We start from the raw sequence: 18,747 nt of genomic DNA on the forward strand, positions 1-18,747 counted from the left end.
GACTCCTAAGTTTATCTATTATAGCCAATAAATTAAAGCAAATGTGTGAGGTCCTGAAGTGATAATCAAGATGGAATGGCTGTATAAATTGCAAAAGTTCATAATATTTTCATAGTTTCAAATACTTACTCATGACAAAATACATAGGTATCTACTTTTTTTATCTTTTATACAGTTATATTATTATAGTGAACCATAGGGTTGCCAGATGTCCCGTGTTAGGTTTGTAATATATCACTTTAAAATTTAACATCTCATAAAGGACCTCTAATTTACGTGTTTTCAAATCAAAAACATATATAGGTAGTAAATATATGTATGCCAGAACTTGCAAATAGAAGAACACCATGCGTCTAAGTAGACCAGGACTTGGAACCACACAGACTTTACCTGCAGCACAATCTCTTATCAGGTATCAGGTAGTCTGTAAATACTAGCATAATATGAAGCGCCTAGTTTCAAAACTCCCCAAAACGATTTTATATAGTTTTGAGAAAACTGAGAAAAACTCATATCTATTAAATCTGTAAACTTTATGTATTTATTATTTAATTCATACATTCTAAAGAGTATTTTGTTTAATATCTTTTACTCACTTTTAGCATATTTCACTAATAAGAGAATAAATTAAAAATCAAATCATTTTCATTTTTGGGGGTTTTGAAACTCACATATTATAGCAATGCATGAAGAAATCGCCAAAGGCGTCTCATGGTTATTTTTATTGGAGAAAATATAAATGTGGTTGGTAAAAGTTAAAAATACATTATTTATTCAAAAAATAGTCAAAGTAACTAAAATACCTAATCAATAAAAATTATGTTTACAACATAAATTTATTGAATATACATAATTTAAAACACCTCTGACCTACCAGAAAAGACCTTTTTTTTGAAAAAAATACGTCTGATGGGACTCGAATCTGTAACCACTGGATTCGTGCCAGCGCGATTGGCTTATTTATCCATTTCAGGGGTATTTGAAAAGCACACCCAACCATTTTAGCGGATTTTGAAATTTACTCTAATTTTTGATCATACATATTGACAGTTTTTGGCATTTTTTAAAGCTCAATCTTTGGCCGTCATATAGGTAATAAAAATATCTATATAAATGCTTATCTAAATTGTTCAAAATCCGTTTTAGAGGGATTTGGAACTAGGCGCTTTCATATAACGGATTGTGAATTCTTTAATTTGTTTTAATTTAGTTAATATTAATTAGACCAACAAGTAAAGTATATGATATTTTAGGTAATAGTACAGCAGTCGCGAAGGGTGGATGTAGGCTGTTAAGATCTGAAATAAATAGCTCACACTAAACTTTATCAGTCATATTTATTTGTTTTCATAGATTTAAGAATACAATTTGCAGATAGTGCTTGTTAGATTTTAAATTTCAATTAAACGATGCCTAAACCAAACCATAATAGTTTTGATATGCTATGGGCGATCTGACAAAAATGGTGTACACTTTTACAGTCATACTTATTTGTTTTTGTTGAATTAATAATACATATTTCAGATGGTGTTGGTTAGTTTTTTAAAATTCATTAAGTCCTGCCTAATTAAACCATAATCAATAAAAAATATTCTTCTATGGCTTGGATTCGGCAGGGTTGAATTTAAAAAACTAACAAACACTATCTCCACATTGTCTTGTTTAATGAAAACAAATATGTTTGACTGACAAAGTTTAATGTTGACTATTTATGTCGGATCTTAACAGCCTACCTCCACTCTTCGTCAATGTAGTATAAACCAAAATTATACTATGTCCCCTATTATGGCAAATGGCCACTTCAGAAGCCGTGGGCTCGAATTCTACATGTGGTGAACTCATATATTGTTTTGTGTTTGGATCCACAGCTTAGACTTACTAGGTTAAGCGAATAGTTAATATAATATAACCATTTTTCATTGAAAATATATGTTAAAAAACATTGTCAAGGGAGGGTCAAAATCCGCATTGTAGTATAGATCAATTGATAAACAATTGTTAACATAATATATAAATATTATATATTCCAATATATTATATTGGATTATATGTAAAATGTTTTTATTAAAAGTACTGAAGAAAGAATACAGTTGTGGAAAGATAATATCCCACTTTTCCATTTGTTTAACAAAAATAATATTCCACATGGCAATGTGATGAAAATATTTTGATAATAATGCCATCATCCCAATGTTTTATTGTAGGTTGACGAAAATTCACCATTTTTCATTGGCGGCGACACATTGAAAGCTGGTCCTGTTAATGAGCTGATATGGCGCCTTGCTGTTGTCTCGGCCCAAGTATCCCAAGCACTCGGCGAGGCTAGTTCACTTGCTCGGATCTGGTACGAATTTATTCAGGAGGTCCGGTATCGGTGGGAAAACGCTCTTAGCATTTCAGGGTAAGAAAAAATATTTCCATAAAATTCTTATAACAGTCAACGAGCTCTTCTGTTTGGTACCAAATATTTTATTTTGGCCATCTGATAGGTTTCATAAAATCACTTCAAATATTATATTAAAACAATTTTTAGATAGCATCTTGAGTATGTCTATCACCTATGTCCGCAGTTTTGTGGCAAGGTTTTCGCCTCTAAAGCCATGGTCACGGGTTTGAGCCCTGCGTTAAGGGGCCGTCCATATATGACATCATTCTCTAGGGGGGAGGGGCGGGTCTAATGTGATGATTTGTGACGAATGGGGGAGGCGGGTTAGAGAAATTGTAACGTCATAAAGTAAACAAAAAAATATAAAAGGATCTGAAAACACAATATTGGGGATCGAGGATTTAAGGATAAATATTAAATTTTCTCTAAATCTGTTTTTTAACGTTTAGGGGTCTGGGGCATAAAAATGTGATGTAGTATATACAGGAGGGTAAAAGGTTATGTGACGAAATATGACGATGGGGGGTGGGGTCGTGTGACGTCATGTGTGGCCCCTAAGCAGAATTAATATGTTGTTTTTCAATGTGTGTTTGATCATCCAGAGTAAAGTCCCACTGCATTGGGCAAAAGGCTAATAAACATTCCCTTTAAAAAGTATTTTAAGGTAGTATACACCTGTGGAGGGCCATAGATTTAGGAGTAATAATGGTAATTTACTTTATTATATACATCTTTCTTCTTTTACTCGGGTCCTTTTCAATCATCGACGGTTGGAAAAACACATGTTTTTTTTTCTATTTGGTTCAAATGTACACAAAATATTATTTAGTGTGGAGTTTTATTATTATCAGTTTCTGAATCTTATTAAACCTCATCATACATTTACCTATTTTATTTTTATTTACAATCTCATAGCGGTTATTAATTTTACAAAAATATTCTTGAAATATACAAAATTCTTTTTTTATACATATATGTATATATTTTTGTTTTGTTTTTGAAACATTATATATTTTTTAAGTAAATCCTTCAATAACAGGTATTTCAACATAGCAACACAGGGAATATGCATTTTCACAATCATTCTGTTAAATTAATATAGTATTATTTACATACATTTTTTTTTTTAATTCAATAAGATGAAATATCTTGGTTTTACCTAAACGTTCATCACTAAGGTCACTTTAGATTATTCCACTTTATAGTGTCACTCAATGTTTGCGTTAGTATTTCATGAAATGGATGAAAAACATGTCGGACTTATCACTGCGGCACAGTATCACAACACAGATCAGTCAGGTATGAGACTCGTTCTATAATGGCACCAGTCCTCCCCGGGTGGTGGGATTGCGGGCCATATAGATGTCCATATCGTGGTCCGTCCAATTGTCTGATGTATCGCCGCAGTAGTTGTTGAGGGTGTGAGTGGATCCGGCGGTGCTGTATCTGTGAGGGCCCAACAAGTCACACTGATTTTTACATTTTGTAGGCTAATTTTGTTGCAAGAGTGTTATGTGTAATCATTGGTGAAGTACCTGCTGGCGGGACGAGCGTGACCGGCCGAGTGGTCTCGCGATCGGCTGCGGGGGCGGGCGCGCCGGGTGGACGACGCCACTGATGGCGCTCCATGATGCATGTGGCTACCCGGGAACGACATCCGTGACATGCGGTCCGAAGCGCCGGCCAATGATTGTCGTGACTGTCGTAAATCTAAAATTTGAAGTGACGAAATACATTTTATTATCAATACATTTTTAATTCAACCGAAAATACGTGATTTGAAATGCCTCAGGATAAATTAGGTTTGAAATTTGTTCACTGAGCTGTAGATACATCCTTACGCTCAAAAAACATTGCCACAGAGCCACTTTTAGGTTTGATTCACTAGGACCTTAGCAATATTAGGAATAGTGGCACCTCATTGGCTGCATACCATCTAATACCAACAATCCGATCAAAAAAAATTTTAGAAAAATATTTGTACCATCATAATTGATTGCACCATTTGCGAAGATTACTACAATCATCAAATACGTTTCTCTCCAAGCTTCTCTTTCCCCAAACTTTTTCCCGTAGTACCACCAGTATTATTTCTTACTCACATAGGTAACCTAAATTAAAATTCCCCTCACTCTCTATAAAAATGTATCAATATTGTATTTGTGTTATATTATAAGTAAGTATGTTTATTACCTGACCGTGATGTGACTAAGTTACTTGGGAAAGTACTGTTGGCCAAATATCTCCCGGAGTGATTTGAAAAACTATGCTGTGACTGGCCGTCAGCGATGGAGCGCGTCTTTCCCATTTTGCTGCCTCCCACGTTGCTGAAGTGAGACACGTGCGATCGTAGATCGTCTGCCAATACAGCTGCTCCATTGTCCAAGGGGTACATCCTCGGCCGGGGAATGGACCTTCCACTGTATGCTGACACCTGATCCCAATCCTGGAATTATTATGAGATTTTTTTTTTGTTACAGTCACTATAGCAACTTGTACCATTGCATTAAATTTTCAACCCGGATGATTTTAAAACTACTTAGTTCTTTTTAGCAATAATTCATTTTGATAAAAGTTTGTGTTAGGTTAGGTTAATTCTATAGTTACTATTATGATGTACCTTCGTTGAACAGAAATATCATTTGACAATCTTGTTTTGTTTCTATTCTGATCTATTCTCCATTTATGATGGAATGGATTTAAATGGAATCTTCATATTATGTATTTAGGTAGGGAAACCTTTCCAATATTTATGAGTGAACAATTTTGCATCTTATGAAAATCAAAAGTTTGTTTGATGTCATATATATGTTAGCTTACTTCAGTTTACAGTGACTCTCATAGTCCAATGCATAAGGCTCAGGGTTCTCATACCGCGGGCTCCAGATTCGATTCCCAATGTGTTCACAATTTATCTGAGTACTGTGCGTCTACTATATATAGACAACTACATCATGACGCTCTATGTGATTATAGTATTATGCCATGCATTTTTGCATGCTGGCGGTATTGCAACGGTTATAGTTCCAGAAACGACCGCGATGACGTGTATGTCTTGATATTATAGAAGCCGCAGTCTAGGTATGCGATCTTCTCATGTCTCTGTTATGTTTCTTTTATTATGTTAACTGTCAATTCATGGTGGAAATGCATTGTACCTATCAGTAGCGCACCCAGGGGGGGGGCCAGGGGGCCTTGGCCCCCCCCAAAATATGAAAATCATCAGAATGATTTTACATATTGAAATCGAAAGCCAATAAACTATACCTTGGGCTTAGACAAACAACACGGCAAAAAATGATTTGTAATTCTCCAGTACCCTTTTTAGTAATATTTCTTAGATTTTAATTTCTAATACAAAAATTTCGAAACACTAATGTCAGGTTTTTTTAGAAACCCGTTCCCTAATGAAATTCTCGGTGTCCACCCGAATTCCGGAGTGGTATAGGTCATGGCTGGGGAGGGTTGACAGGTCTAGCCTGGGGGCCCGGGCTGTGGGGGGCCCGGCGTGTCGGGTTGACCAGATAAGTGAGATAAACACATATCATAAATTAGCAATTAGCTTTAATAGTATATTATACTTCATGATAGTCATCGCATGACTATCAACATTTTAATTTATATAAATGTCCAATATATTTTCTGATTATTATGTGTCGATAGCTCCATTATTAAAGTATATGACGTACTGAAAATTGCCAATAATTCACTGTATAAGTACCCTCAATTTGAACTAAAACACAATTTGAAAAACGTTAATGTAGTGTTTCACACTGCCTTTAATCCAAGCGGTGGATAGGGGGCCCGTCAAATACCCTAGCCCAGTGGTCGGCAAACTCATTAGTCAATAGAGCCAAATATCAACAGTACAACGATTGAGATTTCTTTTGAGAGCCAAATTTCTTAAACTTAAATTATATACGTAGGTAGTTTAGTTAAAGTCCTAATTAAATTATAGGTAGGTACACTGAATAAAACTGAATATCATATGTAATAATGATCTTATTTATTAATAAAAATTAAATTGTAAGTAAGGTATCCATACAATTGAATCATGACAATGACTGACAATTTCAATGTGAATAATGGCCTTGCATCTCCTTGTAAAGTTTGGGTAAGTCAGGTTCGTATGTTGTTGATTTAATTTTAAGCACGATTCCAGGTTCTCATCAATAAATCGATTTCTCAAACTCTTGATTTCCTCTCTTGGAAATCTTTTTACTAACCACAAAACTTGCAATATTAACATTGTTGAAAGATTTTATTCAGTACCTAATTAAATACAGAACTTTATTTTTCTTGACTCTTCTCCTCAGCTGCTTTCTTCCTTGCATTATCGACAGAATATTTAGCGCAAAATTACTAGTTTTTAGTTGTAGTATCTCTCTAAATTTGAATGCGTCAATTTTTCCCGACACATAAATACAGGTCGGGAAGCCATTTAAGTTTTGAATAAACGCGAAGTCTCGGTCTACTCAACATTACATTTACGGTTATCCTCTTCCATTTTCTTTGCTTCTTCTTTGTAGTCATGTCAAATATGACAGAGAGCATCTGTGGCAGAGCCGCACTCAAAGGGCCAAAGAGCCGCAGTTTGCCGACCACTGCCCTAGCCTGAGGGCCCGTTTCAGGATGTGGGGGCCATGGTGTAGGTACACCGAGTGCAATAGACAAAAGACCGATAAACGAGATATAAGGCTGTGTTGTATTGAGTAGGTTGTGTATAATTTAAAGGCAATAATACTTTTTTTGTCCATTTTCAATTAATATGTTGGATATACTGGTGAATACTAAAGATAGATTAGATAAACTTAACCAAAGTGGAATTTATCTATTAAGTTGTGACTCTTGTGATGCCAAATATGTTGGACAAACGGGACGATCCTTTAATACTAGGATCAAAGAACATTTAGCCTGTGCCAAAAATGGTAATGAATCTTCAGCTTTTGGAAATCATTTAAGTTTAAATAATCACTCTTTTAATATCAGTAAAAATTTTAAAATCCTGCATTTGAATGAGAAATCTATAAAATTGGATAAATAGGAAATCCTAGAAATTAATAGGTATAAATTTTTGCCAAATTCTAATTTGTTAAATGATCAATTATATTTTGTGTCTTCTCCATTATTGTACCCTATTTAATATTTGGGATTGTCATAACATAACTTTATATATTGTACATTATTTATTATTTTTATTGAATTCTGACTCATATTTTGGTTGTATTTGTTTTTTATTTCATCTCACTTCAATTGATAATTTTATGTTATTTTTTATAAAAAAAATAAAAAATTATTGTTAATTTTGACTAATTAGAATTATTTGTTGATATTAATGTTATTGTAAGTGTAGATTGTTTCATATTTTGTGGTTTGTTAATATTTTAAATAATTTGTTTAATGACTCTGACGTAGTATGAAATATTAATGTCCAACCTCATTAGTTTTAAATTAGTCTGTTATTGGGAAGGTATTATTGGACGGATAATTATTATGTACCTATTGTTATATTATTTCTACCGCTTTGAATTTTGTTTGATAAATATTGTTTTAAAATAAAAAAAAAATGTATTCAGTTGAAAATGTCCCACTGAGGCGGACGAAACCGGTCCTAATATATTAATTAAAAGTGGAATAAGTACTACAAAAAATTGCGTTTTATTAAATAAAAACAACAATAATATGTTGGAACCTAAATATTAAAATACCAAAAATCTGCAACATTCTGCGAAAAGAACGACTACACCCACTACGGTGGTGGTGTAAACCAAAAGAACATTTTTTTCGGTGGAATTCGGAATAAATATTGTATTGTTGTTTTAATTTAATAAAACGTAATTTTTTCTTAGTTCTTATTCCACTTTTATTAAATAGATTAGGACCGGTTTCGTCCACCTCAGAGGGACATTTTCAACTAGTTGAAAATGTCCCTATGTATATCGCCATGTATTGTGAAAATATGTAAAAATATTTATATGAAGAAGAAAAAGAGCCTATGGGACTAATTTACATTCTCCTTCTTGGGCCCCCCCCCCAATAATAATTCCTGGGTGCGCCACTGGTACCTATTATTAATTTCATTTTAGATTTATTTATTAAAAACGGAAAAAGTACCTACTATAAAAAAATTGCATTCTATTAAATTAAATTAATAATTTCTGTTATGTGTTTCACTACCTCTATAATTGGGCCTCATGGCTTGTTGTAGTGATAGAAAATACATACCTGGTGTTTATTAAAGGCACTGAGTGTGGCTAATGATGAGAGGGGGCCTCCCGGACTAGGTGTGGTACCCATTCCTGTGCAGCAGTTGACAGGTAATCCACTGATTGGCAGGCCATTCTTTCCACTCAGTTGTTGTTGGTGTAAATTGTGCATCTTCCTCGATCGTCGCCTGCTCGCCGCCACAAACACGATCACGGCGATGACTATTGTTCCGCAAATGGCGGCACTCGCCGCTATTGTTATCTTGTCCATGTTGGATGTCGCTGAAGAAACAGTTCTCACTTCTCGACATTGAGAATATGGTACAGTTTCGGGGCTCACGTTTATCTCTTCCAAAGAAATTACGCATACGACAATGCATTCCTGAAAAAAATGACATTTTATTTATCTGAAATTCGCATAACTACTAATTTGCTTGTTAAAAATATGTATGAATTTTTACTTCACCAAATTTTAAAATTAGGTTAGTCTGCGATAGTCAAAAAAAATGTGTAGGCAAGTAAGAGACAATTTCTTACCTGCGAAGGCACGTTTTTAATTTTGAATTCCCTCTCGCTAGCCTCCAGCGGTGGACCTTGTTTGAAGCTTTTGTCTCCGAACAGCCTGTAGACGACGCGGAATCCAAGAATATTAGCGGTGTCAGAGTCCCATTGAATTATAACTGAATTATCTTGTCGGTATGCGTTCTTTACGACGACTTCATTCGAGTCGTCAGCTTTAGACCTCTGCGGTGGAAAACCTAAAATTAACGGGGGTCGTTGATGTTGTTGGGTGTTTGAATTCTGTCTCCATGGCGCCACTGTAGATCTCGGTTGCACAGTACTCGAAGTCGGAGACATTTTTGTGGTAGCCTTTGTGGTGGTTGTAGTCGCTTCTGTAGTCGACGTCAATTTCACTGTCGATGTCGGAGCTGCGGTCGTAGTCGTTGTCGTGGAAGTTGTCGTTGTGGAAGTTAAAATTACTGCTTCTGATTTTTTATTTGACGGAGGTATATCCGGCTGTTCGTGTATTACTGTAGCCACACCTACTACTTCGTTGTTATCGTTCGTGCAGATCAACTCGTCCGGTTGGATGCTGTAGAAACCGCGGTCCCTAAAACGCGACGGGCTTCCGCAAAATTGTGGATTTCTCTCTCTGGATGTGACCTGAAGATCTCCATTTCTTATCCATTCAGTGACCCAGCGAAGTCTGCAATCGCAATGCAAAAATCTTCCACCTAAACTCAAACCACGTAGAGTATTATTTAGATGAGCCAACGCTTTCTGTGGAACTGTATTCAATGGATTTCCATCAAGGGCTAATAATGTTATAGATGGATTTTTGGCAAAAGAATCTTCTGGCAAACCGGTCAGTAAATTGAAGCCTATGTCTAATACTCTCAATTCTGACAATGTGCTTATTGCTCCTCTAGGAAAATCTGGTAATAAGTTATTCAATAAACTGAGTGAACTTAATGTTTTACGTATTCCTGCAAAAGCATTATCTCCCAAGTTTTGTATCAGGTTTCGTTCCAAATTTAACGCAGTCAGCGAGTCTAATCCTTCAAAAGTTCTCACACCACCCTGTCCAGGCAGTTCGCGCAAACTGTTTTGTGACAGGTCTAGAAATGCCAATGTTTTCAATCCCCTCACACATTCCGGCACTCTTTTTTGTTTAGTCCCTTTGAGATTGAGATTTTTCAACGATCCCTCCAAGCCTCTGAGTGATCCCGGTGACATTGTGACATTATTATCGGAGAGTTTCAGTGTCGCGAGACGTTTCAATGTCAGAAAAGAGTTGTCCTGTATTTTAGAAATCCGATTTTTCGATAAATCTAGCAAAGCCAGATTGACTAGTCCTCGAAAACTCTCCACCGGGACTTCGGTTAGTTCATTGTCTTGCAAGTTTAAATTCTTCATCGTATTCTCTTGCCCTCGGAATGTTCCCGCTGACACAGATTTTAATTTACACCCAGATAATTGTACATTGTGTATTCGAAGGTTGATGAATATGTCATTGTCCAATTTTCCGATAGTCGAATTGTTAATATATAGTAGATCCAAAGGAGTATTTTTGGCATAACTATCTAATGCTTTTACAAGTACAGGGAAATCCACCTGAAATCAACACATTATGGTTTTATTAGTTGTGTTATAGTATCACAGAATTATAATATTATGTCTTAATAGAATAGTTAGAATTTTGTTTGGTTGAGAAGATTATGTAATGTTTAGTAAATTGCTAGCAATAGGTTACGGAACCCACGTAAAGTATCTTCTTTCGCGATATCATACTCGGAATTCGAGGTGTGAAAAGAATCATGATTAAAAATATTATTATAATAAGGCTTAAAATAGTTTTATGTTTATAAATCACCTGGTCGCATTGGACGGAAAGTTCATGCCCTAGATTGTATGCGCAAAGGCATGCTGCTTGCAGATCTTGGACGTCTCTTTGCCAGGGACACTGGGCATGTACAGATTCAAAAATGGCTGCCCAGCACAACCATATTGCTAATAATTTCATCTGAAACATAAATAAAATATACGGATTAGAATAAAAAAAACAGTTGTTTCACATAAATGAAATTCGTAACGCAACTTTTTTGTCACGGATAAAGTACAAGGGTTTCTAGCATAGCTTGATATTGAAAGGCATAACGCGTAATGACAAAAGGACAATAAGTGAACAAATAATGGTATACGATGTAATAAAAGCTAGAAATGGGCAGGACACACAGTTCGAAGAGGAGACAATCGCTAGGCAATAAATCTCGGCCAGTCGTACCGAACAGTTCAGCGGCGAATTTCTTTGACGCAGATGATGCAATCGATTCGTCAAAAGATTTAAAAGGGAGCCTCGAAACAGTTCAAATCGGTCATGCAATTATTAAATTATACCATCATATTAAAACGATGCGTATTTCTCACAAATTGAGTTTAGAATATTACCCAAAGCATAACAAAATCCTCGCAACTAACATGGAAGGGTCCTATAGGCATACAAAAAAATAAAGCACTAGTTAGTGCTATTATGTGCATGGCCCCCACAAGGGGGTTCTAGCCTTGGGGCCCGGGCTCAGGAGGGGCCCGGCGAGGTGAGTCGACCAGATAAGTGAGATAAACACACATCACAAATTTCATTTAATAGTAAACAAAAGTCGCCTGCAGCGCTATTTTCCTTCAACAATATTATTATTTAAAATTATGTCGTTGTACGATACAATTTTTAACTGTGTATCAATACTCGACATCTCCATAATTCAAATGGATGTATTAAAATATACAATAACACCATTTGGAAAACGCTACTGTAAAGCGTCACACTGCCTTTATCCTTTGCGATAGGTAGGGGGCCCCGACATAGCTCCTAGCCTGGGGGCCCGCTTCACGATGTGGGGCCCATGATTATGTGTCATCATTATCATCTCCAATAATAATTATTTTTAGTTACTGTATGTGATCCTAGGAAAGAGATACATTGATAGTTTTACTCGCTATGTTGGTAGTTGTAATCTATGGTACCTATTTATTTTATTATTTTTTTATCGTGGGGGCCACATTATCAGTCACTGCCTCGGATGTCCAAGTCCGTAAACCCTCCACTGCAACAGGGATAAATTGTCAGAACGGTATACATAGAGACCTCTGGATAGACGAGATAACCACCTAGGAGAGGCTTTCATGTAGCAGTGAATTGATCCAGGCTGATGATGATGAAGTATAGATTACAGTTATTATGAAAACTGAAGCATTGCGTTACTTAATTCCATAAATAGAAATAGGTATAAAATACTCGTAATGTCAATAAAAATGTACAGGTATTAATTATGAACAATTCGAATGCAAAACATAATACCGTATATTTTTAATGAATTTTACTTTCATTACCTCGCAATACAATGAATAAATGTGAATAGGTAAATTATTAATCGCATTATACAATTTGTAAATTATTTAAAAATATGTATGTATAAATCAAAATAGTCCAATGACATAAATATTTTAATCCGCTCTTATGAACAAATACAATTGACATGTATTATTATGTCAGTCAAAGAATAATTAAATAATTATTTTTTAATTAAAGTTACCGTTCGTTTTAGTCTTACGTAATACTTATAATATTACGTACACGTGTTACGTTTCAGTTGCATAAAACTGAAAACTTTTCAGTTTTGCAAGAGCGATCTATGCAAAGGTGTCGTTAAATCGAAATACTTATTCTATTTTAAATAATCGGGTGATAATAATATAACATTTGGTACTGTTCGGTTATACCGGAGGCAGCGGAAAACGCATTTTGAAAATAGCCGATAAACTGGATTATTTGTTAGTTTGGGTTAGTTTAGGTTCGGTTAGGTTGGGTTAGGTTAGGTTAGTGACGTTCACCCCGGTCCTGGAATAGTCCCAAAGGTACTTTATCTACAACCGGTCCTGCCCTCGGACCGATCAAGAACCTTTGTTTGGCTAGCTCGATACTATTCGGGGAGAGGGTGATCAACTAAAGTTCTTGATTGACACTTTTGGAACACACTTGATCGATATTATTTAACTTTATATTATTTAGAATCGCCACCTAATAATAGGTAGACGTCAAGGTTATTAATTATCCAATTAACTTTTAGTTTGAATTTATTTTCGTAAATATTTACGTAAATGTCAAAGACAGCTGACCACCTGTCACTATTTTCAGATCAGATGTTTTCCGTAAAATACTTCGTAGATTATTTTCAAAATAAAACTCCTTGTGGTAATTCGGTTTAAATTATTTATTAAATTATTAGCAATAGTAAATTTATCTTCCTTTTATTTAATTGTTTATTAACAATTATACACTTTAATTTTAATTTCAAATAATTGCATAATTATTTTATAAAACTTATTTAAATTAATTATTAAATAAAGTTAATTAATTATAATTCTCTTATATTTAATTTATGTACGATCACACCTTATAACTATGAGTCGCCGACCGTAAACTTTGAAGAGCTATGCTTTTTCAAAAAAAAAAAAATATTTATCGCGGAAATAACTTCGCGAACGATGACGCGTCGCAGTATTATTCACGTTATCAACTGACAGCCCGAACACGTGTCGGCTGCGATGACGTATCAACTCGTGACGCGTCGGGAATAATCTTCGCGAACGAATTACTTCGCGAAAATAATTAAAACTATGTGAATTTGGTGCACCCTCGGGCACAACCTCACGGTGATATGAGAAGATCGACTACTACTGGTACATAAAATACAGGCCGTTATATAGATTCACAGCGGGAAAAACCCGAGATTTTGACGTCATTCGAAATATGGACCAATGGGAGATCGTTCTACCTCCTCCACAGAGCTAATGGCCAAAGTTTTGGACCAATCACAGAAAAGTCGTTTATTTCCCGGCTTTTCCGGAAAATTATGAACATTCAATAGAATAAAAATATATAATTAATTAATACCTATAGGCGGTACAAGTTTGATAACAATCGTGAAAGTCCTTATAGGGCTTTTGGCACAAATTGTCCAAATATCTGTTAGTTCATTTATCGAGCTAACGGAAAAGAAAAATGAAAATATTTTTGCTAAAAATAATACGTAACAGAGGCGTGAATCATTAAGACTACCGACTGGCTACGTATTTGCAAAGAGAACGGCAGAAAAAACAAACTTGTCCGTTTCTTTTATGCAGAACTTTTGCGGGCTAATTATGGATGATCGGAAAGGGTTGCGGTTAAAATTTATTCAATTATATTTATAGAACACTTCAACTTAAAGGTATAACATTAGTTTCAATCAAAATTTCTATGACAAGCCTTCATTTATTAAGTTTGAAAATTACCTACTTTGGGTAATTTAATATTGATCTGTCGAGGTTAATTGACAGATCTAAAGAATAATTTTTATTCGTAAATTAAGAGAGCAACCGAGTCCTTAGACTTACATTGTCAGAATTTCTATTTTCGAAATTCCTTCATTTAACTTTTACAAAAGTAGGTACTTAAATTGGTACCCTTTTTATTATAATTCGAAATATTAATTTGTTATTTAAATTAAGTGTGCGTAATCAGTACTTACAAAACGTAATCATTAGATTTTAAATACGACAATATTTGATATCATAATTTATTTATTTAAGTTATTTTACTTTGGCCGCGGTGAAAACATCGCGACTCAATTTAGAAAAAAATAAAATTTATTTTTATATAATTCAAAATCAGATTAAATACAAATGAACATTTATTTACAATGTTTAGCAAATGATATCCCATAAGTCGTTTACAATTTATTATCTATTTTTAACCTTAATCCTATACATTTCAATTACTTACATTTCACCTTATAAGACCATTTGGTCCCCTTGAAAGAGAATTCATCCGTAGTTCATTCTGAGGGGCTATAAGTCACTCAGACTGCACTACGGGACTCAATACACAATAACTATAGCTTTGTTTAGAGATTAGGCACGTATTTTGCAAGTAAAATCGACATTCACGGTCGGATCGAAAAGTTGTGACGTCACTAATTTATTAAGGAAAAATGCCGGCTGAGGGCCTACATTTTGGGGCCGTGTCATTAGGTTAGGTTTGGTTAGGTTAACCTAACAAATAATCCAGTTTATCGGCTATTTTCAAAATGCGTTTTCCGCTGCCTCCGGTATAACCGAACAGTACCTAACATTTCTACCCACGGAATAAAACGATCATAGGGCCGGGCCACTTTCGAACTCCAGGGGCCTTATGTTAGAACTTGCGAGTTGAAGTCGCCCGGTCGACATGACGTCATATGACATCATTGTGACGTACTACCGGAGTGATAATAGCATTCGAGAAAATAACGCTATTAAAATACTGGCGTTATCCATTGTCCCCATACACAAATAGGTGTTTCAGCATAATAATATCTATGGTGAGCAGTGTGCGTTGGGCGGCTTGCCTCGAGCGTGTATTGGCTTACGTCACAATTACGTCATGTCGTCGGGTGACTTCATATCACCAGTTATAACATAGGCCTCCAGGACGAACTCGATCACTTTCGGCGGATGTATGTGTGAACCCGGTCGATGATGTAAGATTTGACATCGAACTACGTATTTAACCCCTCATAAGGGAGGATAAAAACTTAGCCCCGGGATATGGGATATATCGCGGTGATTTACTATTCAAACGTTTAGTTTAATGCGAAAGTTTTTTTTTCTTAAGTAACGCGGAAGAGTTGAGGTTACTTCTTATCTGGCAAATCATCAATAAAATATAGGAGTCGGTAGAATCTTGACCATAATAAAAAAATCTATATTTTTCAAATATTTTCAAAACTAGGACAGTTTTGGTGTGTGACTCAATGAGGACAAGCCTTAATTACACGCAAGAAATACAAAGCTCCCACAAAGCTGCACGTTGTGTTTACGTGACAAACTGTAATGCATATATTATGATATAGACGTAATTATTAAAAATAATTACAAGATAAAAAGAACTTTTTATATACAACGTTTTTAAATTTTCTGTTGAATCATATTAAACTTGACGTCAAGTCAATAGCTTAAACGATAAAAAAAAAATATATTTGATAGAAATAATACTGAAATGTCATTTTGACACTCATATTGATTTCCATAGTAACGCACGTATAATAATTTAGTTGCTAGGACCTCAGACCCCTAGCAACCAAAAATAGTGGATTGGATTACGGATTTCTTCCGAAATAACTTTTCATACAAAACAGAATTAACTGAAAATGAATTTAATTCTACTTAAAGATGGCTAAACGTATTAAAAAATGCATTGGCATCGTGTTCTGATATATTCTAAAAGTTTCAAATGTCTAGCTAGTCGGGAAGATAGTTGAAAGTCGATTGCAAGATTTGTACCGGACAAATAAGAATACGACCTAATAAAAAACGTTGTAATAACGTTAACGTACTTCCAATTATTTTCGTTTTCTCTGACTATCACCCTTGAGAACTTATCTCGGCATTTAATTGGGCTCTTCGAAACAACTCCTCGGCACCTAATCATTCAACCAATAGTATCTTCATTTTAGTTATGAATATTATTTTAGAATAATTACCATTAATGTATGTAGCGTATTAAAAATAAACACATTGTTTAAAAATACTGTGTTAATCTTATTTGTAGGTACTTTTGAACACAGATTTCACACTTTTTGATTTCACTTACTCGATGCTGGCTTAGGACGATCCTAGGTCGCTAAATCCGTATACGTATGTACGAGGGTGGGTCAATAAGTCCTTAGAAAAGCCAACAAGTGGCGCGACTAGTACTGCAAGCGGTTTGTTTTCATGCAGCGGCACTACCGATTCAGTATGCTGCGAAGTTTCAATCAGATTGGTCGGGTTGTTGTGTGTTTCTCCTACATTTAAAAAATAAATTTGCTTGTGGAAAATGGAAAAATGGAAAATGGAGAAAATTGAGTTTAGAGTTGTTATTAAACATTTTAATATAAAAGGGTTAACAGCAAAGGAAATAAAAAATGAGTTGGATTTAGTTCACGGCATATCTGCTCCTTCACTTGCAACTATTTATAACTGGTTAAATGAATTTAAACGTGGTCGTGACTACACCAGAAATGATCAATAAAATCGACGATATGGTGTTAAGTGACCGAAGATTAAAGTTGAGTGAGATAATTGAGGTTACAGGGATCTCAAAAGGTAGCGTCATTTCTATTTTACATGACAAATTGGGCATGAAAAATATTTCTGCAAGATGGGTGCCGCGTTTGCTCACAGTCGACAATAAACGCAGTAGGGTGGTGGCCTCTAAAGCCCTGTTGTCGCTCATGCAACGCAATCCGGATGAATTTTTTCATCGCTTTGTGACTGTAGATGAAACATGGATACACCAATATACTCCCGAGACGAAAGAACAGTCAAAGCAGTGGATTGCGAAGGCAAACCATGTCCAAAGAAGGCGAAAACCGTAAAATCAGCTGGTAAGGTTATGGCTACTGTATTTTGGGATGCACGTGAAATTATTTTCGTTGACTATTTGGAAAAAGGAAAAACAATAACAGGGGATTATTATGCATCTTTATTGGACCAGCTAAAAAACAAAATTGAAGAAAAACGGCCTCATTTAAACAGGAAAAAAATGTTCTTTCATCAGAACAATGCCCGTGTTCACACATGTTTACGATCAATGGCTAAAATTGAAGAATTGAAGTTCGAATTGGTCGACCACCCACCGTATTCGCCAGATTTAGCCCCCAGTGACTTTTTCCTTTTCCCAAACTTAAAAAAATGGCTAAGTGGACAACGTTTTTTTTCAAATGAAGAAGTCATCGATCGGACAAATGCTTATTTTGAGGACCTTCCGAAAACTTATTTTTCTGACGGTTTAAAAAAAAATTGAGAAACGTCTAACCAAGTGTATTGAGCTCCAAGGAAATTATGTTGAGAAATATAAAAAAAATTCAAAAATAAAACCTGTTTTAATGCTTTTTTCTAAGGAATTATTGACCCACCCTCGTATTATTATTTATTAATGTAAGTATTAATTTAAACGTGATAGAAATTGATTTTGTGTTTAGATCTCACAGATTAATAATACTAACAATCAGATATAGTAAAATCTATTTAAATACCTACGTTAAAGTTTGTGGTATTATATTATTTTATTACATATTATAAGTACACACAATAGTATCCATAATGTTATTTAGCACTACATAATACCAAACAGTCAGTCCAGTGTTTGCGAAACCCGTTATCGGCGGTTACCGTGTCAACCAACGGGTCAGCTGTCTGCTGGCACTAAGTAAGAATCACTGTACCGCTATGGGCCCAATTTTGATACTATACACTGCACTGATATCCTCAACTCAGCAGCGCACTGATAGAAGCTTTCGATTTACAGGTATTGGAACTTTAATAATTCATTCATCAATATAATGTAATACCAATTGTTTGGTGTGGTTGTGAAGCTATTTGACGTTACAGAGTGTAGTGGTTATAAGATTTTACTTATCTTAATTATCATTATCATCATCAGCCAGGATTGATCCACTGCTGGATGAAGGCTTCCCCATAGCTCCCCCCACTCTTATCGGTCCATAGTCCTTTATCGCCACGTATAGCCACCGAACTTTATTAGTTCGTCTATCCAACGGGTTTTAGGGCGTACCTATGGTCGTTTAGTGCCCT

The 18,747-nt window shown here is 35.2% G+C and overlaps 2 protein-coding genes across 3 annotated transcripts in view; one reads left to right on the forward strand and one right to left on the reverse strand.

Annotated features, from left to right (window-relative positions):
• Positions 1–18,747, forward strand: part of Rab3GAP1 (RAB3 GTPase activating protein subunit 1) — a 91,734-nt gene that overhangs the window by 1,937 nt on the left and 71,050 nt on the right. Inside the window, exon 3 of the mRNA XM_085955892.1 lies at positions 2,205–2,401. Within this exon, the coding sequence (XP_085812018.1) occupies positions 2,205–2,401 (197 nt within the window). The remainder of the gene's footprint in view (positions 1–2,204; positions 2,402–18,747) is intronic.
• haf (leucine-rich repeat and fibronectin type-III domain-containing protein hattifattener) overlaps positions 3,214–18,747 on the reverse strand; it is a 59,422-nt gene continuing 43,888 nt past the window's right edge. Inside the window, exons 2-7 of one of the 2 annotated variants that reach the window (XM_085955891.1) lie at positions 10,967–11,116; positions 9,130–10,707; positions 8,612–8,974; positions 4,580–4,832; positions 3,922–4,096; positions 3,214–3,832 (exon numbers count right to left, since the gene is read on the reverse strand). In XM_085955891.1, coding sequence (XP_085812017.1) covers positions 3,700–3,832; positions 3,922–4,096; positions 4,580–4,832; positions 8,612–8,974; positions 9,130–10,707; positions 10,967–11,116 — 2,652 coding nt within the window. In that variant the 3' untranslated portion in view covers positions 3,214–3,699. Of the gene's footprint in view, positions 3,856–3,921; positions 4,097–4,579; positions 4,833–8,611; positions 8,975–9,129; positions 10,708–10,966; positions 11,117–18,747 lie in introns of both variants that reach the window. The other variant, XM_085955890.1, reaches the window with a different exon arrangement.

This window comes from Rhyacophila brunnea, unplaced genomic scaffold (assembly GCF_057557595.1).
Source record: "Rhyacophila brunnea isolate RB1 unplaced genomic scaffold, BYU_Rbru_1.0 scaffold_5, whole genome shotgun sequence".
Lineage (NCBI taxonomy): Eukaryota > Metazoa > Arthropoda > Insecta > Trichoptera > Rhyacophilidae > Rhyacophila > Rhyacophila brunnea.